The 19,240-nt window shown below is 45.6% G+C and overlaps 1 protein-coding gene across 1 annotated transcript in view; it reads left to right on the top strand.

Moving 5' to 3' along the window:
• The window catches only part of tnrc18 (trinucleotide repeat containing 18), a 56,334-nt gene that overhangs the window by 23,150 nt on the left and 13,944 nt on the right, over positions 1–19,240 (top strand). Inside the window, exons 4-18 of the mRNA XM_030789630.1 lie at positions 870–974; positions 1,655–3,460; positions 5,162–5,264; positions 7,541–7,746; positions 8,411–8,557; positions 8,798–8,982; positions 9,255–9,681; positions 10,616–11,608; positions 12,088–12,239; positions 12,855–12,988; positions 13,222–13,389; positions 13,561–13,747; positions 13,888–14,266; positions 14,632–14,892; positions 18,484–18,768. Coding sequence (XP_030645490.1) covers positions 870–974; positions 1,655–3,460; positions 5,162–5,264; positions 7,541–7,746; positions 8,411–8,557; positions 8,798–8,982; positions 9,255–9,681; positions 10,616–11,608; positions 12,088–12,239; positions 12,855–12,988; positions 13,222–13,389; positions 13,561–13,747; positions 13,888–14,266; positions 14,632–14,892; positions 18,484–18,768 — 5,538 coding nt within the window. The remainder of the gene's footprint in view (positions 1–869; positions 975–1,654; positions 3,461–5,161; positions 5,265–7,540; positions 7,747–8,410; positions 8,558–8,797; positions 8,983–9,254; positions 9,682–10,615; positions 11,609–12,087; positions 12,240–12,854; positions 12,989–13,221; positions 13,390–13,560; positions 13,748–13,887; positions 14,267–14,631; positions 14,893–18,483; positions 18,769–19,240) is intronic.

The raw sequence follows: 19,240 nt of genomic DNA, 5'->3' as shown, positions 1-19,240 counted from the left end.
CCAGGCTGCACCACACCAGGCCAGGGCCTCTGACTCAACAGCACAGACCCGGCCGTCCGACCAATTAGAATTCAGAGCTCGCATCCAACGGTGATGAAGGCGCTTGCGTGACCCCGGCATTCACGCACCAAAGATTTGACTCAAAGCCTTTCCCGGTTCCCTTTTTAAGAAATGTCAATTGATTCTATCTTTAGAAGCCAGCTTTATCTTTGCTCCCGACCACTTTTGTCTCATTAAAGGTTTATTTAAAAGGAAGAAAAATTTCATCTCTTCCTCCGTTTCGTTCTCGGTGTTTGATAGTACAGGCATAAAGGGTGTGGGTGTGTGGTGTGCGTGCGGTGTGCATGCTTGTGCAAGTCTGTGTGAGTGTGTTTGTGTTATAGTCTGTCCTTGGTAAAATCTTTGATGAAATTCATGATTTTGTGCATGTCTGAATGGGCACTCCCCAGTGACCAGCTGTCAAAAGTGAGTAATAGCCCCCACCCCCCACCTCCCCCTTTGGCTTGGGGTGTCCATAATTCAGTTTTATGATTCCACCAATGCAAGCTGCCGTTCTCTGGGTATGAAACAGATTCATAAACTGATAAAAGATTAAATCTTCAAGCCCGTTGTTCGGCTGAACAAAATGGAAAGAAAATGCTATTGAAATGGTAACCAAGACTGACTGAATGTTTTTGTTTTTGATAGCAGTTGCAAGTTGATGGGGCTATAAAAATGATAATGCCCTTTTTAAAATGGCACAACAAAGAAAGAGGGAGAGTGTTTTTTTTTTTTATCACAATTGTTTTGGGATGGGTTTATTTTGTGTTCCAAAGATGGAATGTCTAATGTAATATGTCTCTCTTTCTTCCTTTTTTTTTCTTTTTCAGGTTTCCCCCACCTGCCAGGCAGTCTGTATACTGCCCCCTACATTCCTCTGAGCCACATTGAACACCCGCAGCTGGGCCAACACACTCTCTACGATTCCCAGAAAGGTCTGTGTGATGAAGCGCAAATAACAGAAACACTGAAAGTCTGAATTATGCGTTTACAAGCACACTTTAGCCAAAATACCTTCTAAAGGAGTTCTGACCCGTTAACTGAATGGCCAGGGGGGAAAAAAATTTACATTATGCTGTCAGGTAACATTCATTTGAGTGCTTAGATTCAGTTTTCAAATTAAAATGGTTCGCCTTGACATCATACTTTGAAAGAATCTGTGTGGGAAGGTGCTCTGGTATGTGTTACTTTGTGAAAGGCCAGAGCACTGAATTTGTTTAGAGCGCATGTTTTTTCTTTACACTCCAGGGTTCTTCTATAACCTCACGACTAGAGCCAACAGGCAAACAGGCAATGCAACTGTGATAATGCAATACGGCTTTAGAGGTCATCACAGCTGTTTTTCTTAGCCAAGCACAGTGAAACGGGTTATATGCTGTTTTGACATGATTTCATCTGACTGTGGACAAACTTTGACGTGTTATTTGACAGGTGAACTATTATAAAATGAGAGATTTGTGTGTGCAAAATTTAGCAGAAAGGGTAAATAGACTCTGAGTGATGATCTCTGTGCTTTCTGCAGCCTGAAATCACTGACCTGTTTTACTTGGTCTGGCTGAGTCCTGATGGTTCTCACCTTGTTCTTCTTCTTCTTCCTTTCTTCACCATCTCCCAGAGGGGTTTTACCTGTCTGGATCAGTGGGCCAGTCATCCCTGCACTCCCAGTCATCTGCCGTGCCGAAGAGTCCAGTGGCCCACGTGCCAAGCTCTCTGTCCAGGGAGAAGGAGGCTGCACCTTCTCACAAGAGCTCTAAAGACGCAAGCAGAGAACTCAGCAAAGAGAAGACTTGCAGGAGTGACCCCAGCCATTCTCTTCCGCGTAAGGAGAAGGAACGGCCGAGGGAGGAGCCACGACCCCACAGCGTAGTGGACCTCACCCAGGACGTGAAACCAGAGGACGACCGCAGAGGGGGCGTCTCGGACCGACCGGCGAAAACGACAGAGCACACATGGCCTTTCTTTCACCAGCACTCACCTGCACTGGGTGCATCAGACACTAAACCCAAGAACCCCCTTCAAACCTCTTCACTCAGCAACTGCAGAAGCAGCAGCGGCGGCGGCGGCAGCAGCAGCACTCCTTCGAGATACCCGTCCACGGAGCAAGACAGGAGAGACAGGGACCGAGACGATGAGAACGCCCGGCCGGGGTGCCACCCTCCTGCCGACAAGCAGAAAAGAAGCGACTCGGTCTCCACCTCGGTCGGGACTATGCACGTGTCTTACGCCTCTCCCACCTCCCTTCCCAGCAACCCGTCCCATCTTCCGCCGAGGCTCGTGTCCTCTGGCACCTACCCTCCCCCACACCACATGCCACCCAGCCTGTATCCCTTCTATTCCGCGGCGAAAGAGCCAGGGAAGGAACACAGAGTGATCGCTCCTACTTATGTGCCTTCTGTCGAGGTTTACGACGAGAGGAAAGGACCGATCCAGATTGCTTCTCAAGCTCGAGATAACAAAAGCGATAAAAGCAGGGAGAGGGACTTGCACAGATCGGCCCTGCTGGGTGGGGGAGAGAGATCTCAGACGGATCACGGCCGGTCCTCTGTCAAAAGCGAGTCTCCACCCCATGGGGATGTCAAGAGAGATATTGTACGGGAGGAGGGCTCTGTTATCAGGGCGAACGGCTTGGCCATGAAAAGGCCTCTGCCCTCAGAGACGGGCACCAGTAAACCTGGGCATAGTCCAGATGCCAGAGACTTAACCAGCACCATGTCCAGGCAGGTGATCAGAATGGGACTCGAGGTTGAATCCCGCAGTCAAGAGCGAGATGGAATTCAAAGATCGGGACACCCGTTTTCTGGATTGGACCCAGCTGCACTGCGTTCAGAGAGGCATCCGCCGAAGGGCTTCGCCTCTGCAGAATCCAAATGGAAACCTTTTGACATGGAGAATTATGCCACCAGCCACATGGCTGCGCTTGCGGCCCAACACGGGCATGGACCGAGAGGGGAAGAAGAAGGGAAGAGGTTGTACCTTGACCCGGCGTGCGTTCATAGGTCTGTCAGGAGTGGAGGTAGCCCTGAGGGCCTTCATCCGGAGGCCCATGGGGAGGTGTCAGCCATGCAGAGTCTTATCAAATACAGCGGCAACTTCGCCAACGAGTCTGGCTCCAGGCACAACTTGGAGAGCAAGAGCCCGTTTGGTGGCCTGGGCAGTATGAAAATGGAGGCCGCCAACCATGGCGTGTCCAGAGTCCAGCATCTTCCACCCCAGCAACCCGGGAAGCAGCTTAAGAGGGACCCGGAGAGGCCTGAGAGTGCCAAGTCCTTTGGCCGAGATGGGTCCTCCCAAGGGGAAGCGGAGGTACGCCATCCCCCGGTGGGCATCGCCGTGGCCGTTGCACGTCAGAGGGACAACAGCAGCAAACCCAGCTCTGGACTGTCAGACAGAGACAGGCCGATCTTGGCCGGAGGTATGAAGGGTAAGGAGCCAACTGTTCCCCTCACCAAGTGTTTCTCCCACTTTAACAACTTGCCCAGATCTACCTTCGATAGGGCTCAGTCCGAGTTTAGGCTCTCTAAACCAAACATGGCTGAATTGTGACACACCCATTGACAGTTCTCATCACCAGGTTGTTTGGACATGCTTAAAAACCATATCATTTTTATTTGGTCATCAGTATATCAAATGATTGCCTCCCAATTCAAGCTGCTTGCCAGAAATTCCATATCTTTTAAAAAAAAAGAAAAAGCAAGAAAACAAACAAAAAGACAGCTGTGATAATGTGTGTGAGCTTGGCTTTTCCCTTTGCCCACCGTTGATCCAACACAGTGTGGAGAGTGCGTTTATATTTTCACTGACTAAGACACTGCTGCCTGCCTGAATTATAAATGTAATTTACAGAGCAGAACTAAAAGCTGCAAACAAGCACTGAATTCTAATAAGACTTATGGTTTGTTGCTAAGCAATAGAGTCAGCAGAGAGAGGGAGGGGAGGGGAGGGGGGGGGGGGGGCGGAGGGAGAAAAGCATTAATTTATGTTCTCCTGTGTGCAAAGGGATTGTGGTAATAACATTAGCCCTCTTGTACAGAGAGGATGTTTGAATTTACACAAGTATTTAAAAAGAGAGAAACAGAAAGGAGAGGTCTTGACTTTATGTGCTGTGTCTCTGATGTGAGAAGGACAGTGTGTTGAACTGGCTTTTGGTGACCTTGGAAACAAGCTGAGACCTTTCTCTCCCGCCCGTCCTCCCCCCTGAGCATGACAGATCAGCGTGATCTTTCCTTCCCCGCTCTGAGGTTTACAGAAACAGAATCCCCTTCCCTGCTGCTGTCTGTCAATACAGAAAGATTCAATACACTCTCACACAATCACTCTCAGGGACATCTAATGCATTTATCCTCTGGTAAACAAGGGTTTGCGTTTTGATATTTGTTCAGTGGTATCTGAAGTGCAAACTTGAAAGCCTTTTGTGGCTTAGGAAAGAATTGGGAAGATATTGTTTGTCTTGCTCCTTTTCTGTCACTTGACAGTCACAGCTAAACTACTCTTACAATTTAAAAGGGGAAACCCCCCCCCCCCAAAAAAAACCCCAACAACTCAAATAAACACTGAGGTATTACTGTTGTCCCTTGGTCTTGAGAATTTATTTGGAATAAATGGATTGGGTGGTGAGGTTGAGGTGGACATTTCTAAAAGGTTGTTACCCTCTTATCGTTATTTCTCTTTCGGGGGCACCGCACTGTCAGTTTCACATGCTTGCTGTAATAGATATTACTATCATGATGTGACAATAACATTTTCCCTTTTAAGATACAGAATCATGTGCAAAGACTGCTGAATGCAGCAAAGTGTAGAGGACATATTTAGACCCTGTATTTGTTTCCACAGTAAGAAGTGAATTCATAGCAAACACCAGGTGTCTGTAGTGGGAGGAAAGCTATCAGTTGTGTTGCAGGGGAATAGTATGATGCAAGTACGACCTGACCTTTGCTGATTCTTTTTGGACGGGAGAATCTCTTATTTTAGCTGCACAGAGGTTGTTGTTATTATTATTATTTTTTTTGTTGTTGTTATAGTTTCCCCATGTAAAATGTTAATGTTATCTCTTATCTGAAATGCTGGAAAATTTGAGGCTATATATCTGTTGGTTTTTAATTTTGATGCTTCCCATAACATACAGGCTCAAGTCACACTGATGAGGACCGTGCTGAAGAGAGGGCTCGTCACCGTGACGACCGGCTCCTGACGGGCCGTCTGGAACGAGAACAGGAGAAAGTGTTGAGGTAAGATGAGAGATTAGAACCAGGGCGCAGATGTATTCTTATTTGTCCAAAAATCTCTCAGCTCTCCGAAACATGCCTGAAACCTGAACTTAAAACCCTCCTGCACTTTTAACACTAGTCAAGACTGTAAGGTGCTTTTTTTTTTTGTTTTGTTTTTTTTTTAAACTTTTTTCTTATTTTTCTGTTTTTTGATTTCTTTAAAGAATGAAAGCCTCTCTTTAACCTCTGCTCTGTTGCTTTATTTATACGTTTTGTCATTTTAATCTCGCATGGGGAGTTCTTCAAATCTCCAGTTTTGTGTTTCAGAGCCCCTAAATCTAACGGTGTGATGAAATGTCGTGTTACTTGGAGGAGGATATAAAGGTTAAAATCACACAGACCTCAGCCATTTTTGTGGTCTCCCAGATGCTCAGACAAGTACAAAAATAAAATGTCGCAAAAGGAAGGAGGGATTGTTAGAAGCACTGTTGTTCTTATATTAAAATAAACCAGGCCAGACGGTTGTTCCTCTTAGATTTCTCGTTTCAGTTCTGTTCTGCTAATAATGTTTGGTTGTGCAGCAAGTAATCCACGGCTTCTGGAGATGTAGGAGATGTTTGCGTTGTCTTTTGAGGTCTGTTGTTTTATTCACTGTATTTTCTGTTGTCTTCTGTGAGGGGGGGGGGGGGGGGGACAGATCTTTTAAGTCCTTGCCCAATAGTGTGTGTCAATGTTGGACTGTGCAATGCGTAATCCATGACTTCTAGGAGATGTTTGCATTGTATTTTGTGTTCTGCTGTTGTTTTAATTAATAAAATAAAACAACAGAACACAGAACCCAATACATGCAAACAAATTGGCAAAATGGAACATAGCCCTGATCCCACCCAAAAAAAAGAAATAAATAAATAAAAAAAAAACAGCATGAGTTTTTGCTGTCAGGCAGACAGAGATGATGGAGATTGATTTTTCTTTTTTTTTTTTTTTCCATCTTCCATGGAGTTCTGTGGAAAGTGGTGATAAGAGTAGGATGTTTGTTCTTTTGAAGGTTACTCATTAAAGTAAGTCCATCCTCTGAAAAGACTGGCGAATGTGCCCGTGGATCTTTGAAGATACGTCCTCCACCACTGCTGAGCTCTGTGAGAGACGAACAGGAGCTGTGTAATGCCCTGACTTAAAGCATATGCCAGTGCCAAACGTAGATCATACCATATTTTCACGTGGACAGTCCCTCACTTATATAACGCAGCCTGTACAGAAAGTGGCGTTGGTAAATTGAATTGCATCTCACTGTGGAAATAATTAATTTAACTGCCCAAACCCATGTTCATATCCGTTCGACTCAAACTAAAAATGGGAGTCTGGTTCTTTGATATTTCTCATTGGCTTAGAAGGGCAACTTAAAAAAAAAAAAAAAAGAGAGTCTCGCTCACAGCAAGGGTTTCTTTAAGGAGCAGATGGATTTATGGGTAGTTTCTCAGCTCATAGGAGTCTATTTTCAAAGTGTTGCACTCATTTAGAGTGGCAGACCAAGGGAACCTTCCCCACTGTGGAAATTGGTGCTTATAAAAGCAACTGGCTCTCACAGCAGGACTCTGCTCTCTCAGCATTGCTCCAAATGTAATGTGGAATGGAAGTCCTAGACTGGGTGAATTAGTGCCTCAGTCAAAGGCAGGGGGAAAAAAAAAATCCACACACCATTACGATTATGGCTTAGCATTAAGAGCACAGATGGTTCTTGGAGAGCATCAATAAATACCTAGTGAGAAAGATTTGGGCGTGGTCACCTGGTCATTCACATACTTTGATTTCAGAGGGGTTAAGTTGTGGTTAACATTCAGCTTTTGTTGGGCACACTTGGAACGAAATGGTAGTTGTGTTTAATTCATTTAATTTCGTTTCTAAATCCGTGGCTGTTTTGCATCACTGTTCTACTTACCGGATTTTAGAACATGGGCTAATGTTGTGTCCCCGGACATGTTACTAATCATTATAGCTCACCACAGTATATCTCTGCTGGAGTAATGAGCATGACATAACAGCTGTTCTAAATATTGTGATGCGTGATAACTAAGACAGAAGAAACTAAATATAAACATAAATATAAAACCAAAGCTGAATACAAAAGCTCTGTAATGTGCCCTGAATGTAACCACAAATACTAGCTGTCTTCAAAAAACAAACAAACAAAAGAAACCCTCAAACATTTTGCTTGCAGGAGTGTGAAATGTCAGTGTATGTACTTCAGCTTAACCTCCGGAGGCTGTACCGAATTAGCTGTATCTCCCTGTTTGCAGAGAGAACAAGGAGCTGGCTGAGTACACTCAGATGCATCCTCCCATGGTTTCTGCTAGCGGACTTAACCCCAACCTGATGGTAACGGGTGGTCCGACCCTGGCTGGGGCAGGGCGCTGGCCCGCCGATCCTGCTTCTCATCTGGCCTCCCATCCTTGGCTCTCCCGTCCAGGACCCCCCTCCATGTGGCTGCCTGGATCCCCATACGGTATGAACCCTTATTTGGACTTAAACCACACCGTCATAAAACTATCTGGTATGTGTACTGGCAAGGATAGTGTCTCTAATATTTTTTTGTTGTTGTTTTTTAAATAACATGAGTACAGGAGTTTGGAATGGAGGTCAAGCAGAGTTGGTGTGTTTGTATTTCCTCAGACAGGCTTTGGTGGCCTGCTGGTCTGCACAAGACTTTTTTTTTTTTTTTTTCCCCGTCTGTGCCGAGAGGCTTAGACACTCTTAAAAAACAATCACGGTCTATGCTTGTTTGCCTTCCAAAAATAACAGCAAAACAACATGATCATGTTGCTTTTCCCCTAACACTGAAATTTCTAATTTCTGTCTAGACTTTACTTAAACACCCCCCCCCCCCAAAAAAAAACAAAAAAAAAAAAACAAGAATGCCCAGAGAATAGCAGTTCAGAAGTTCTTCGTGGTTCCTGGCAGCTGCGTGTTCGCAAAGCCGTTGCCTGAGGTTTGGGGGTGACGTTATGGTGGAAAAAACTGGTTCTTGGAGGTGGGGTGTGAGGGTGGGGGATTTGATCTTGAGCATGCATGAAACCGCCTGAGTGCTACAGCAAATGGACCATCAACTACAGACACTGTACAGACTGCCTCAGCCCTAACTATGTTGCCCTCGGCTCTGTTACGTGCAGGATTGGCTCCTCCTTCCCTACACCAGGGTCTGCCTCCTGGATACCCCCCCACTATACCAGGCTCCATTCCCTCACCTTACCAGTTTGCCCGGGACCCACAGTCTGGACAGTTGATTGTCATTCCTACAGAGCACCTTCCACACTATGGTAGGTCCCGTGCCCATTTTCTTAACATACGTTAAAGCGATGTTTCTCGTGCAAGCCCATGTCCAGCTTGTTCGTGTCTGTGTCAGCGCCTGGGCTTGTATGGTGTGGGGGGGGGGGGGGGGGGGGGGGGGGGGCAAATGTCCCCGTGTGATGCCAACGTACGCATAAAGATTATATGAGGTCTATAAACCGGGCTTCCATATTGCTTATACTCCTCCTCCTCCTACTCCAATCCTCCAGCTGAGATTTTGGAGCGTGGCCCCCCACTGTGGTCAGCCATGTACCCGTCAGCAGGCAGCTCTCTCCAGCACGCCCACCAGCTGCAGCTCCTCTCTCACCAGCAGCTTGTGCGCCAACAGGAGCTCTACATGATTCAACAGCAGGCCGCCCAGGTCATGGAGCTACAGAGGAACGCGCAGTTTGTGGTAAGTCACTTTTACCCATTACGCTAGCACCGCTCTGCCATTACGCCAGTACAGCTGTTCCAAAGTGCTCCTGCAGGCCGGAACCTGTGATTGGTACAGAGAAGAACGAATCTGAATCTGTAGTTATGGTACATTTGAAGAGATGGTCATTTTCAAACCCTTTTTGCGTAGTGACGTCGTTTTACTTCAAAAAAAAAAAAAGACAACTTAATTTGTTCATTTCGCAAAGTGTTTGGAGCGTGTATCACTCTGAGTCTTTGTTTTCCCCACAGGAGAGACTCAAGGCAAGTGAGCAGAGAACAGAGCTGGAGGACAAAGCGGACAAGCCGGGCAGTGACGGGGTCAAGCCCAGCTTCTCAGGTGTGTCCGCCCCGACCCTGCACTCCCGCAAGCCTCCCCCGCGTTCTCCGACGCCCTCCACCTCCTACAGCAAGCCCCTCACCCCGCTCCCCGTTCCCCCTGTTCCCTCACCTGTCACGGCGCTCAAGTCTGAGGAGAGACAGAAAGGAGAGAAAGCCCTCTCTCAGCAGTCATACTCGGATCCCTCGACACCTGCTCCTCACCCCCCCAGCCCCGCATCCGCCTCGCCTCCTCCTCCTTCTCCCATCCAACCCAAAGAGGAGACTGTGGAGGTGACGGAGAAAGAGGAGCTAAACCTACAAAAGCAAGCCCCTGCGGCGTTCCCGGCTCTTTACACTGGTGAGGTCCCACAAATGTTTGTTTTGCCCAAACGTAGAAGTATGTAAGGCCTTAAAATGGCCTTATTTCAGTAAAATGGCCTGATGTAAGCTGTTTGGGCCTTTTTGGTTGTTGTTTGGCTGCTCTTTGATTGTCTAATGTGCTATAAAATCCAGTTTTCATTTGTAACTAATTTAGACATGCAGTGATTATTACTTTAAGTGCTAATGTGTGTGAAAACATTATCATCAGTCTTTGAGGACAAAAAGTGATAAATTTTCAGCAATTTACACAATGCAATATCTGGGATATCGTCTGTAATTAAAAATACAAAGCAAGGGATGGGGGGGGGGGGCACGGGGGGGCATCAAAGGTGCAGTTGATAAGATTTGGCTTGTTAATTTCCACCAAGCTATTTTTGGGGAGTGTGTTTTGGGTGGGGCCTGTGGAATCCACACAGGACAGCAATCAAAGGCATCAGAGTGCTTCTCCTCTTGTCAGACCATGCCAGAGAGACGAGGCATAATGAGTAGTCTGCAGATATCCTCGCATATGGGATTACCAGATGCCACTTCACTGCAATAGAGACTTCTTACGATCGCAGCTCTATCTGCCCTGGTTTTTTTTTTCTTTTTCATTCCCTCCCCTGGCAGCGTCCCTTTAAAAATGTTAGATGCTGGGAATCAATAGTATTCTCTGAATGCTGCCGATCTGAATGTGTGAGTAGGAGCTTGTTGGAGTGCGTGTGTATCTAAGGGCTTTTGGGATGGCTTTGCCCAAACCGTTTGGCTCATGAAAGTTTTATACAGCTTTATTGCTGAGTTGCATATGGGTTATTAATCACTTTTGTCACTCTGTCACAGGGAATGAAGTCCCACCCCACCCCCCACCCCCCTTTTTTTTAATGTAAGCTCTCCAAAACCCCCTCAAACTGTTCTCTCATCTGTTTTGGCAGAAATTCCTCCTGGCTACCCGTACCAATCCATAACCGCACCCTTCGGCAGCCGCTATCCTTACCTTCTCCAGCCTCCTGGCGCTGTTGCCGACGCTGATGGCCTGGCTCCGGATGTGCCCCTTCCGGCCGAGGCCTTGGAACGCTTGGCTCCGTCAGCGGATGTCAAACCACGGCACTTGCGTTCCCCGGTGGTGGTGGAGCCCATGCAGCCGTCCAGGGAGGTGGAGCTTATGGACGACGGTGCTCCGCTCAAAGAGGAGCCAGGTCTGGAGGATAGCAAGCAGATTCTTAGCCGGGAAAGCCTGGGGTCTCTCCACTCTGGCACAAAAGCGGCACCCATCAGCAGCCAAGAGTCCAGTTTGCCTGCTGAACCAGCGCCCTGCTCCAAAGTCCCCGCGACATCACGACTGGAGGATGATCTTGAGGAGGACCAGGAGGACGGTGGAACAGTGAAACTTGAGAGGACCTCCTCTCTTCGCCACGGGCCATACCAAATATGCGAGTCTGACTCAGATGAGAACGCCAAACCAGAGACTTCGGAGGCGTCGGCAAGCCATGCAGACGCTGCCTACAGACCGTCGGCGGGATATGCCGAAACGCGTCATGTCGATACAAAAACTCAGCCATCCGATCAGGCCCCTAGGCTCACGGAGAGGGTAAGCTCAGGGTCGGATCTGAGAGAACCTGTTTCAGACGTTCAAGACCTGGAGTCCTCGGGAAACAATGTGTGTCTCCCACATCACAACCCTCCTCAGCTCCAGCCACCTGTCATCCCCGTTACCATCCTACCAGAGGACCCCTTGGCAGGTATGAAAGCCCTGGTCACTGCTAGTGAGCTGCCCCAGGCTGGAGCCCTGTTTGTCCTGCCCGAAAATGGCGGGTCTGATCACTGCTCAGCCGTCAGCACCCTGGAGTCCACAGCCCTGGAGGGTATGGCTCTGCTCAGCCAGATGGCTGAGCTAGAGATGCAGAGGAGTTGCAGCAGCACCCAGAGTAAGTATTGCCCCCCACCCCCCCACCCACACCCTTTTAGCGTGGTCTAGGACGAGAGGGGGGGTTTTGGAGGAGAAGAAGGAACACATAAGATTTGATCACTGTGGCAAAAATATGCAGAGCGCAGCAGGAACGGTTTTCAGCCTGGCCGAGTCTTGGCGGTGTTCGCCGGAGTGATGAATAGTTCACAGATGATGCTGCGGCTTTTATCGCCAGCGCTCAGAATACTTCATACATCTTTTAGAGTAAATAAGTAGATTAAAGGAGAAAATAATGGTGCCGCAAGCAAGTCTCATTCTCCGGCATCACAGCAAATCCATTTTCACATCTTGACACAAAACACCCATATTTATGGCTTTATTAGTATAGGATAGCCTGGGGATGAGCATAAGGTCTTCTTTGTGTGTGTGTTTGTCTGTATGTGTGTGTGGCTAGAGGTAATTAATGTTTGTATTGATCCTGTGTCTATGTGTGCACAGGCATAATGCACTGTGGACTAGAGAGTCTTCTAGAGGCTGGCAGACAGGTCCTTCTAGAGGCCATTGAGTGTCAACCTCTGGTCAGCATCCGCCTCCCTAGAGAGCTGGACCCGAACAAGAAATACAGTTGGAGACAGAAGAAAGATGAACCTGTAAGCCATTCCTCTTTTGCAAGAAACTCTTGCAACCTCTGATTGTATTTGCCCAAGTATGGAGTGGAAAATAAAATTCTAGTTGACCAAAATAGTTGCTTTCAAAATTCCAGTAAGAGATTTAACCGGAAACTAATGGGCGTTTTAAAATTTTGATGCTTAATTTTTTTTTAATGTGACTAGAATTCAGCTTCAGATGGAAAAAAAACGTTGGCAGTCTAGGCAGCATCCATTATTTTATTGTTAGTTTTGTTTCAATTCTGTGTTTTTCCACATGGAAATAAGTCAAATGGACGATACTAATTTATTTGTGTGCCCCGGCACTTACCTCCTGCGTTTGAAGATGTTTTTCTTTCTTTTTTTTTTTTCCATAGAGAGTGCACGTCAATAAGTGGCGTTTTTTTTTTATAGTTTGCTTTTAGTCATACTTAAGTTTTCTATCCACTTTGATAATTGAGGTTGAGGGCCACCTCATGCACTATTACTGCAGCTGAACACAGTCTGTTACCAGGAAAAGGGCTAAGGGTGAAACACGAAAATATTAAGTGCACCCATGGCGCTCAACCCCCCCCCCCCCCCCCCCACCCTCCACTCTTCCCTTTTTTTCTATCTCAGATGTTCTCCAAGAGTTCTCTGGATGGGATGGATGCCACGGAGGTGGAGTACCGCGTGAGATTGGCTGAGGTGCAGAGGTGCTATAAGGAGAAGCAAAGGGAACTCGTCAAACTCCAGAGACGGAGAGACAGCGAGTAAGTCCTTCATACAGAGCTGGAGCAGCTTCTTCAGATTACTCCCAGTTTTACCAACTTACTCCATTCATAACAATGATTGCCCTCCTACCAGTGTAATCCTCTTTCTTGGCAGCTTGTTTGTATGTTTTGTTTTGGTTTTCTTTCTTTCTTTTTTTTTTTTTTTTTGATTGGTAAGGATAAGATTTGATTTTTATTGTTTGATTTGTGACTCACTGTGTTGTTTTTGGCAGAGAGAAACGTCAACAGCTTCAGCTTCAACAGCAGCAACAGCAGCAGCAGGAGGAGGAGGAGAGGAGCAGAAATTTGGCTAGACGAGGCCCGGGAAGGCCTCCAAAGAGGAAACATGCCCTGTGCGCTCTCTCTCCTCCCTCTGGCAAACTAGATTCAAAGTGTGTAAAGTGAGTATTGGGGGAGACCTTGAGCCTAAGTATACCTCAGTAGAGCAGCATGCAGCTCCGCCCACAGCCGAGAACTGTTCTGATATGGGGTTTTTTTTTTTTGGTTGCTGTTTTCTTTCTTTCTTTTTTTTTCTTTCTTTTTTTTTTTTTTTCCTTTTTTTTCTGGTGCAGGATGGTCAAGAGCGGGCTCTACTCGGAGGATTCGGAAAGCGGAGAGGTGCTGAGGAAGCGCTTTCGAGCCTCCAGCAGGGAAGAGGAGGAGGAGGAGGAGGAAGAGGTGGAGGGCGGGGTGCTGAGAATGAAGAGAAAAAACAAGAGTTGGAATGACCAGGAGCCTTCCTCCAGTTACTCTCACGAGGTCAGTTTTGGCAGCTTTTGTCTTGGGGGGGGGGGGGGGGGGGGGGAGAATCATTTTTGGAGAGTTTAGTATTTTTGACACACTGCTTTGGATTTTGGATTTCATTCATCTAATTCTGCAACTGTACCTCTTTTTAACAGGTGCCTAAAAAGATTAATAAAAAGACCAGAGTGAGTGAGCAGGAGCAGTTGGCCAGTAAGCTGGACAAGGCTCTGTCTCTCACTAAACTGAGTAAAATGAGCAAGTCCTCTTGTAAATTTGTGGAGGGCCCCTCAGGGAAATCCAGAACTAGTTCAGGGAGCTGCCGGAAACTTCCCACACTCACAGACATAGACATGAGAAGCAAGATGGACAAACCGAGCTTGTCCAAAGACCTTTGCCTCTTTCACAAGTCTTCCAAAGGAGGTAAAAACAAAAATGCCACCAAAACAAAACCCTCAGACACCTCCCTGAAGGGCAAAGACCAACTGAAGGCTTCTTTCTCTCCGATGAGGTCAGAGATTAGCAGTTACTCCAACAGTAAGTCAAAGATTTGAAAGCTCTTCTTCACTTCTTATTTATCCTGGGCTTTGCATATTTTAAGCGTGTGTGCATGTGCGCGTGTGCATGCGTCTCTGTGTTTTGCGTTAGTGAAAGCTGTGTTACTTACTGGCTGCGTTTCAGCCTTCTTCATTGTCAGTATGGCAGGCAGATACGGTTCATTGGTGTTTTTCTTCAAATTCTCAAAATATATCTAAGTTTATTACACCGGTGTGTAATCTCACCTGTTGGATATCTTTTAATCAGTGCTGCGGAACATGACCCAGTTTTCCGTCTGAACTCGCGTTTTCAAGCGATGATTACAATGGAGAGATGTCTAAGGCGTTTGTGTGATTATAACACAGATACCGACTCAGAGGAGGACAGCTCCATTAAGGAGATGTGGCCGACCCGCGCTCTGCTGAACCAGCCCGGCTCCCGACCTCACATCTCAGGACTGTGCAGCACACCAGCCAAGAAGAAGCGGTCGTCGTCGAAGAGAGGGCCTTCGTCGTCTTTGTCATCGCTCAAGTCCAAGCAGGCAGCCAAAGAAAGGAAACAAAAGCACTTTGCTTTATTGTTGCAGGAGGCAGGAGTCAGCTCCTCCGAGGACTCGTTCGACCAAGGTTACTGAACAAAACTCACTATGCACAGATTTACAGATGATAGCTCCTTTCCGAATGCCAACACTCCTTTTTTTTTTTTTTTTTTTTTTTTTAAATGTAGTCATGGCTTGTGGTTAGGGGGGCTATTTTTTTTCTTCCTGAGACGCCTGTTTTTAGATTCTTGTGGCAGGGTTTTCTACCTCACCTCTTGTATGTTTGTATATAATATTATTGACTCTCTTTTTTAGAGTCCTGTTTTTAAATGCTGGGGTTTTTATACATTTGTCTGGCCTTCAGGGGCTTTAGTAGCATTGTGAATTGAAAATTGTGTGGCTTTGTGGACACTTGTTTCTTAACTGTATTACGGTTTGGCACCCAAGCTTCATTAAACATGCTAATTTCATTTTTATTGAAAAGGAAAAAAAACCAAAACAAAACGAGAATGTGTTCTTTGTCTCTCTTGCTGCATCTCCTCCTAGTGTACTAGAATGCAACACTCTGCACATTTCTAATTTTCTCTGTTATTCAAATATCCCTTTCAAAGCAGCGAGTCCTAGAACTCAAAGTATCAAATCATCTCTGCAAAAAAACAAAACGAGAAAAAAAAACAAACAAAAAAAAACAAGCTCATATGTTGATGAAGGTGGAAGAGCTTGACTAGCTTCATTTTTGAGGTCTCTTATGATCTCTTAGTAGGTATGAGATTGAACTGTGAAGTCATTTTCCATTACTTTACCTCATTTACATCCTCAGTCATGGAAATTTTTACATTCAAATATTTGTATATTAAAATAGACCCTACATATAAAAAAAAAATGGAAATTTTTTTTTAAATATCAACCGGCAAATCCAGACTTTTATCAACCATTATTTTTACTACACCAAAAATAGGTACAAAAACGGGTGTCTCCTTTTGACTGATGATTTGAACGGTATCGTGGGATATTTGGAAAATAGGGTGCTCCCTGTTTGACCAAAAAAAGAAAAAAAAAAAAAAAAGAAAAGAAAAGAAAGAATAACCTAGCTTCTCTAGACTGCTCGCTTTCTCCCCGCAGCTGCTTGGTCACCCTTCCACCTCTGACCCCCTTCTCCTACCCATGATGCTTTTGAATGTCTATCCGTCTGTGCATTTGCTTGTCCTGCTGCTACCCAAAAAAAGAGAAGCAAAGCGCTTGGCTTGGAGTAGGGCAGCCAGCTCTGCAGCGTGAGGTCACTATCCATGTCACCTGAGCCTCTTGTGCGTACTTGAGTAAGTAGGACACCACCCGCTTTTGATGTGACTTCTGAATTCATCATTTCTTTAGTAATTTGTGATTACGTTTTGGTTATGCGACAAAAAAAAAAAGAAAAACCCCCCCTTAAAAGAAACGAAAAGAAAAGAAAAGAAAAAAAGCAAATTTAAAATGGTTGTTGAATATATTAACCTGTTCTCACAAATTTAACCTATTGTATGCCCATAAGCCATGGTTATGTCTTGCTGGTCTTCTTTCAAGTAGTTCCAGATTGTGCTATGTTTAGATTTTTTTTTTCTCTTTTTTTGGGGGGGGGGGGCAGTTTTCAGCTGCTGTATTTCCTTTAATCATGGGGTTCACACCACTTGTTTATTTGTTCTTTTCACTATAAATATATATATATTATTTTTTCTTCTGCCCCAGGGGACCAAAGCTGTTATTTTAATAATATAGATGTAGAGGATAAATAGGGTTCCTTCTTTTCCAGCGTTGCAGTCTCATGTAATCAGACAAAGTAATTACTCTCCAAACTCATTGATTTTTAGTTTTCAGCTTTAGGTGCTTTTCAGTCTACTGTAAGGATAAGGAAGTCAGGTTATTGTATAACAGTCATAAGAAATCAGTTACTTATCCATCCTTCCTGTTTTAGTTTCTATGTAGGCTATGTTTAACATGACTGTACCTCAGCTCTTAAGACAATAGCATTACCTTTAGTTTGTGTGTCATCACCTAAGAGGAGAGTTTGAGCGTGGCTTAAGAGAAGGATATAACCATGGCTGGAGAGGCAGGACCCCCCCCCCCCCTCACCCCTGGGTTTTCTCTGTCCCCCAGTGTATCTCCAAGCGGCTACAGAGCTCCAGGAACCATGGAGGTCTGTCCTCACAGAGCCTGCTTTGTTTAACCTCCGCTTGCTTCTACCTGTACATGTCGTCTGCCTGCCGCTGACCTCTCTACTACACGCTTCAGATCGTAATGCTCTGTTTGTCAGAACCTGTGATGTCTCTAACCCTATGTTTTTTTGTTTGTTTGTTTGTTTGTTTTATTATCTGTGCACAACATAACAAGCCGGGCTCCTTGTCTGCAGTGACCCTATGCGCTTTACTCGTGCGTTTTACCAGCTCACTTCTGGCTTCTTCAGACCTTACTGCCCTGTAACATTCTGTCTGTGTGTGTGTGTTTGTATGTGTGTGTGTGTATGTGAGTGTGTGTGTGTGTGTGTCTGTCTCCTGTCCACTAATGTGTTCCTCACACACGAGTGAAAGCACGAAGAGTTGAGGGGTGTTGAGTGAAGCGGGTACCTACTGTCTTACAGTTAGTCCTTGAGACATTTTTTTCTGCCCTTTATCGGCTTAGACAAGCTAGGCGTAGAATGATCTGTTAATAATTGATGACCGTCTTAGTCAGGGTTTCTGTCGGCAATCCAAGTCCAACTTTTTCGCCACACACTTGGCTGCTCTTATTTCTTAAGTTGTTTTCTTTTCCTTTTTTTTTCTCACCCCTTCCCCATCCTGATTGAGCTTCTTCAGCAAAATGGACAAGGCCGTGTCGCAAGCCACTCTTGTTTGTGCTGGCGTTTTTTTCTTTTTCTTTTTCTCTCTTTCTTTCTGTCTTTCTTTTTTTCTTTCTTTCTTTTTTTTTAAGGGAATCTTTGCATTCCTGTCTCCGCATTTTCAGAAAGCCAAAAAGGACACGCTGAATTAAATCCAGCCCCCCGAAGCTCCTTAGTCTGAAAAGCTGTATTTAGATGATGCTGCCCACCCAGTCTGGTATATCACTATTACATGAGACTAGGCATTGTCCCTCCTACCAGTAAGCTTTTTAAATGGTGTGTGGTCTTGTATTGGTACAGGAACATGGTAGTCCATTGAAAGTTGGTTCTCTGTGGAACTAGATTACAGTGGTTAATGAGAGAGAGAGAGAGAGAGAGAGAGAGAGACAGGATTTGTGTATTGAGCAGTGCAGACTAGGGTCGACGACAGCCGTGACATGAATGGTAGTGATTTGGTATTCACTGTTATGCAGATTATCCAGATGGGTTTTTTTTTTTTTATATCCAATCGAAGATGCTTCAGTTTGAGAGTCATGTAGCAAAATATCTCCATTATAGTTGAATAATGAATATTGGACCCATCTTTAGTATCTCTTTTTTGGGTTTTTTTGTATTTCTTTTCCAGATGCGTGCATTAAGATTCAAATATTATTGATTTTGCGAAAGCTCTTGATGCGTACTTGCGTACTTTCCTTTCTAAAGAATGTTTGGCATGTTAGCCATTTTTTGGAGTGCAGTGGTTTTACAGAGCAGAGAGTTTCATTGGCTTTCAAGGGCTTGAACATCTTAACAGATGTCATTTGGTAACTCTCTCTTTTTAACCATAAACAGAGTACTTCACAGAGAGGGATGACTCTGAGGATGATGATGACGACAACGATCATGATGACGATGACGATGATGATGAGGAGGAGGAGGAGGAGGAAGAGTACGAGTACGAACTGGACGAGAGCGACGGGCTGTGCTCGCCCTTGCCGGAGGAGAGCGGTCTGGGACTCCTGGCTCGATTTGCGGCCAGTGCCATCCCCAGTCCCGTTGTCTCCAGCCCGCTGTCTGTCATCCAGATGGAGGCCAAACAGAAAGCCAAGAAGAAAGAGGAAAGGCAAAACCTTCTGGGTAAGTCAGCGGGCCTTTGTGGAGATTGCGTATGGCTTTTAAATAACTCTCCATAACCACATATCAGTTGACAGTGTAAGTGTATATGGGATAAACAATGTATTTAGGTCTGTTGGGACTTGCATTCAATGGCACCTCTTTGATTTCCTGTTATTGTCGTCAGTTATTGGACTCTCCCTCAATGTGCCTGTGTGTATGTGTATGTGTGAGAGTGGGGAGAAAATTGAAAGGGTGCCACTGGATGAAAACGCATTGAGCACTGAGCAGTCACTCAGTGGGAGTGTTATTGAATATAGACACATATCAGTTTGGCAGCACCTAGAGAGCGAATTGTCATTATCCTCTCAGTGTACGTGTGTGTGTGTGCGTGTGTGTGTGTGTCTTTCCGTGCCCTACCTGCGTTCACTGTGTGCCTGAGACAGAAAGGCCTGGCTTTGATGAAGCTCTGCTGTGAAGCTGTGATCTCAGACAG

Source organism: Chanos chanos, chromosome 13 (genome assembly GCF_902362185.1).
Source record: "Chanos chanos chromosome 13, fChaCha1.1, whole genome shotgun sequence".
Classification (NCBI taxonomy): Eukaryota; Metazoa; Chordata; class Actinopteri; order Gonorynchiformes; family Chanidae; genus Chanos; species Chanos chanos.
The sequence above is the reverse complement of the archived record's forward strand: the minus strand, read 5'-3'. Positions and strand labels throughout refer to the sequence as shown.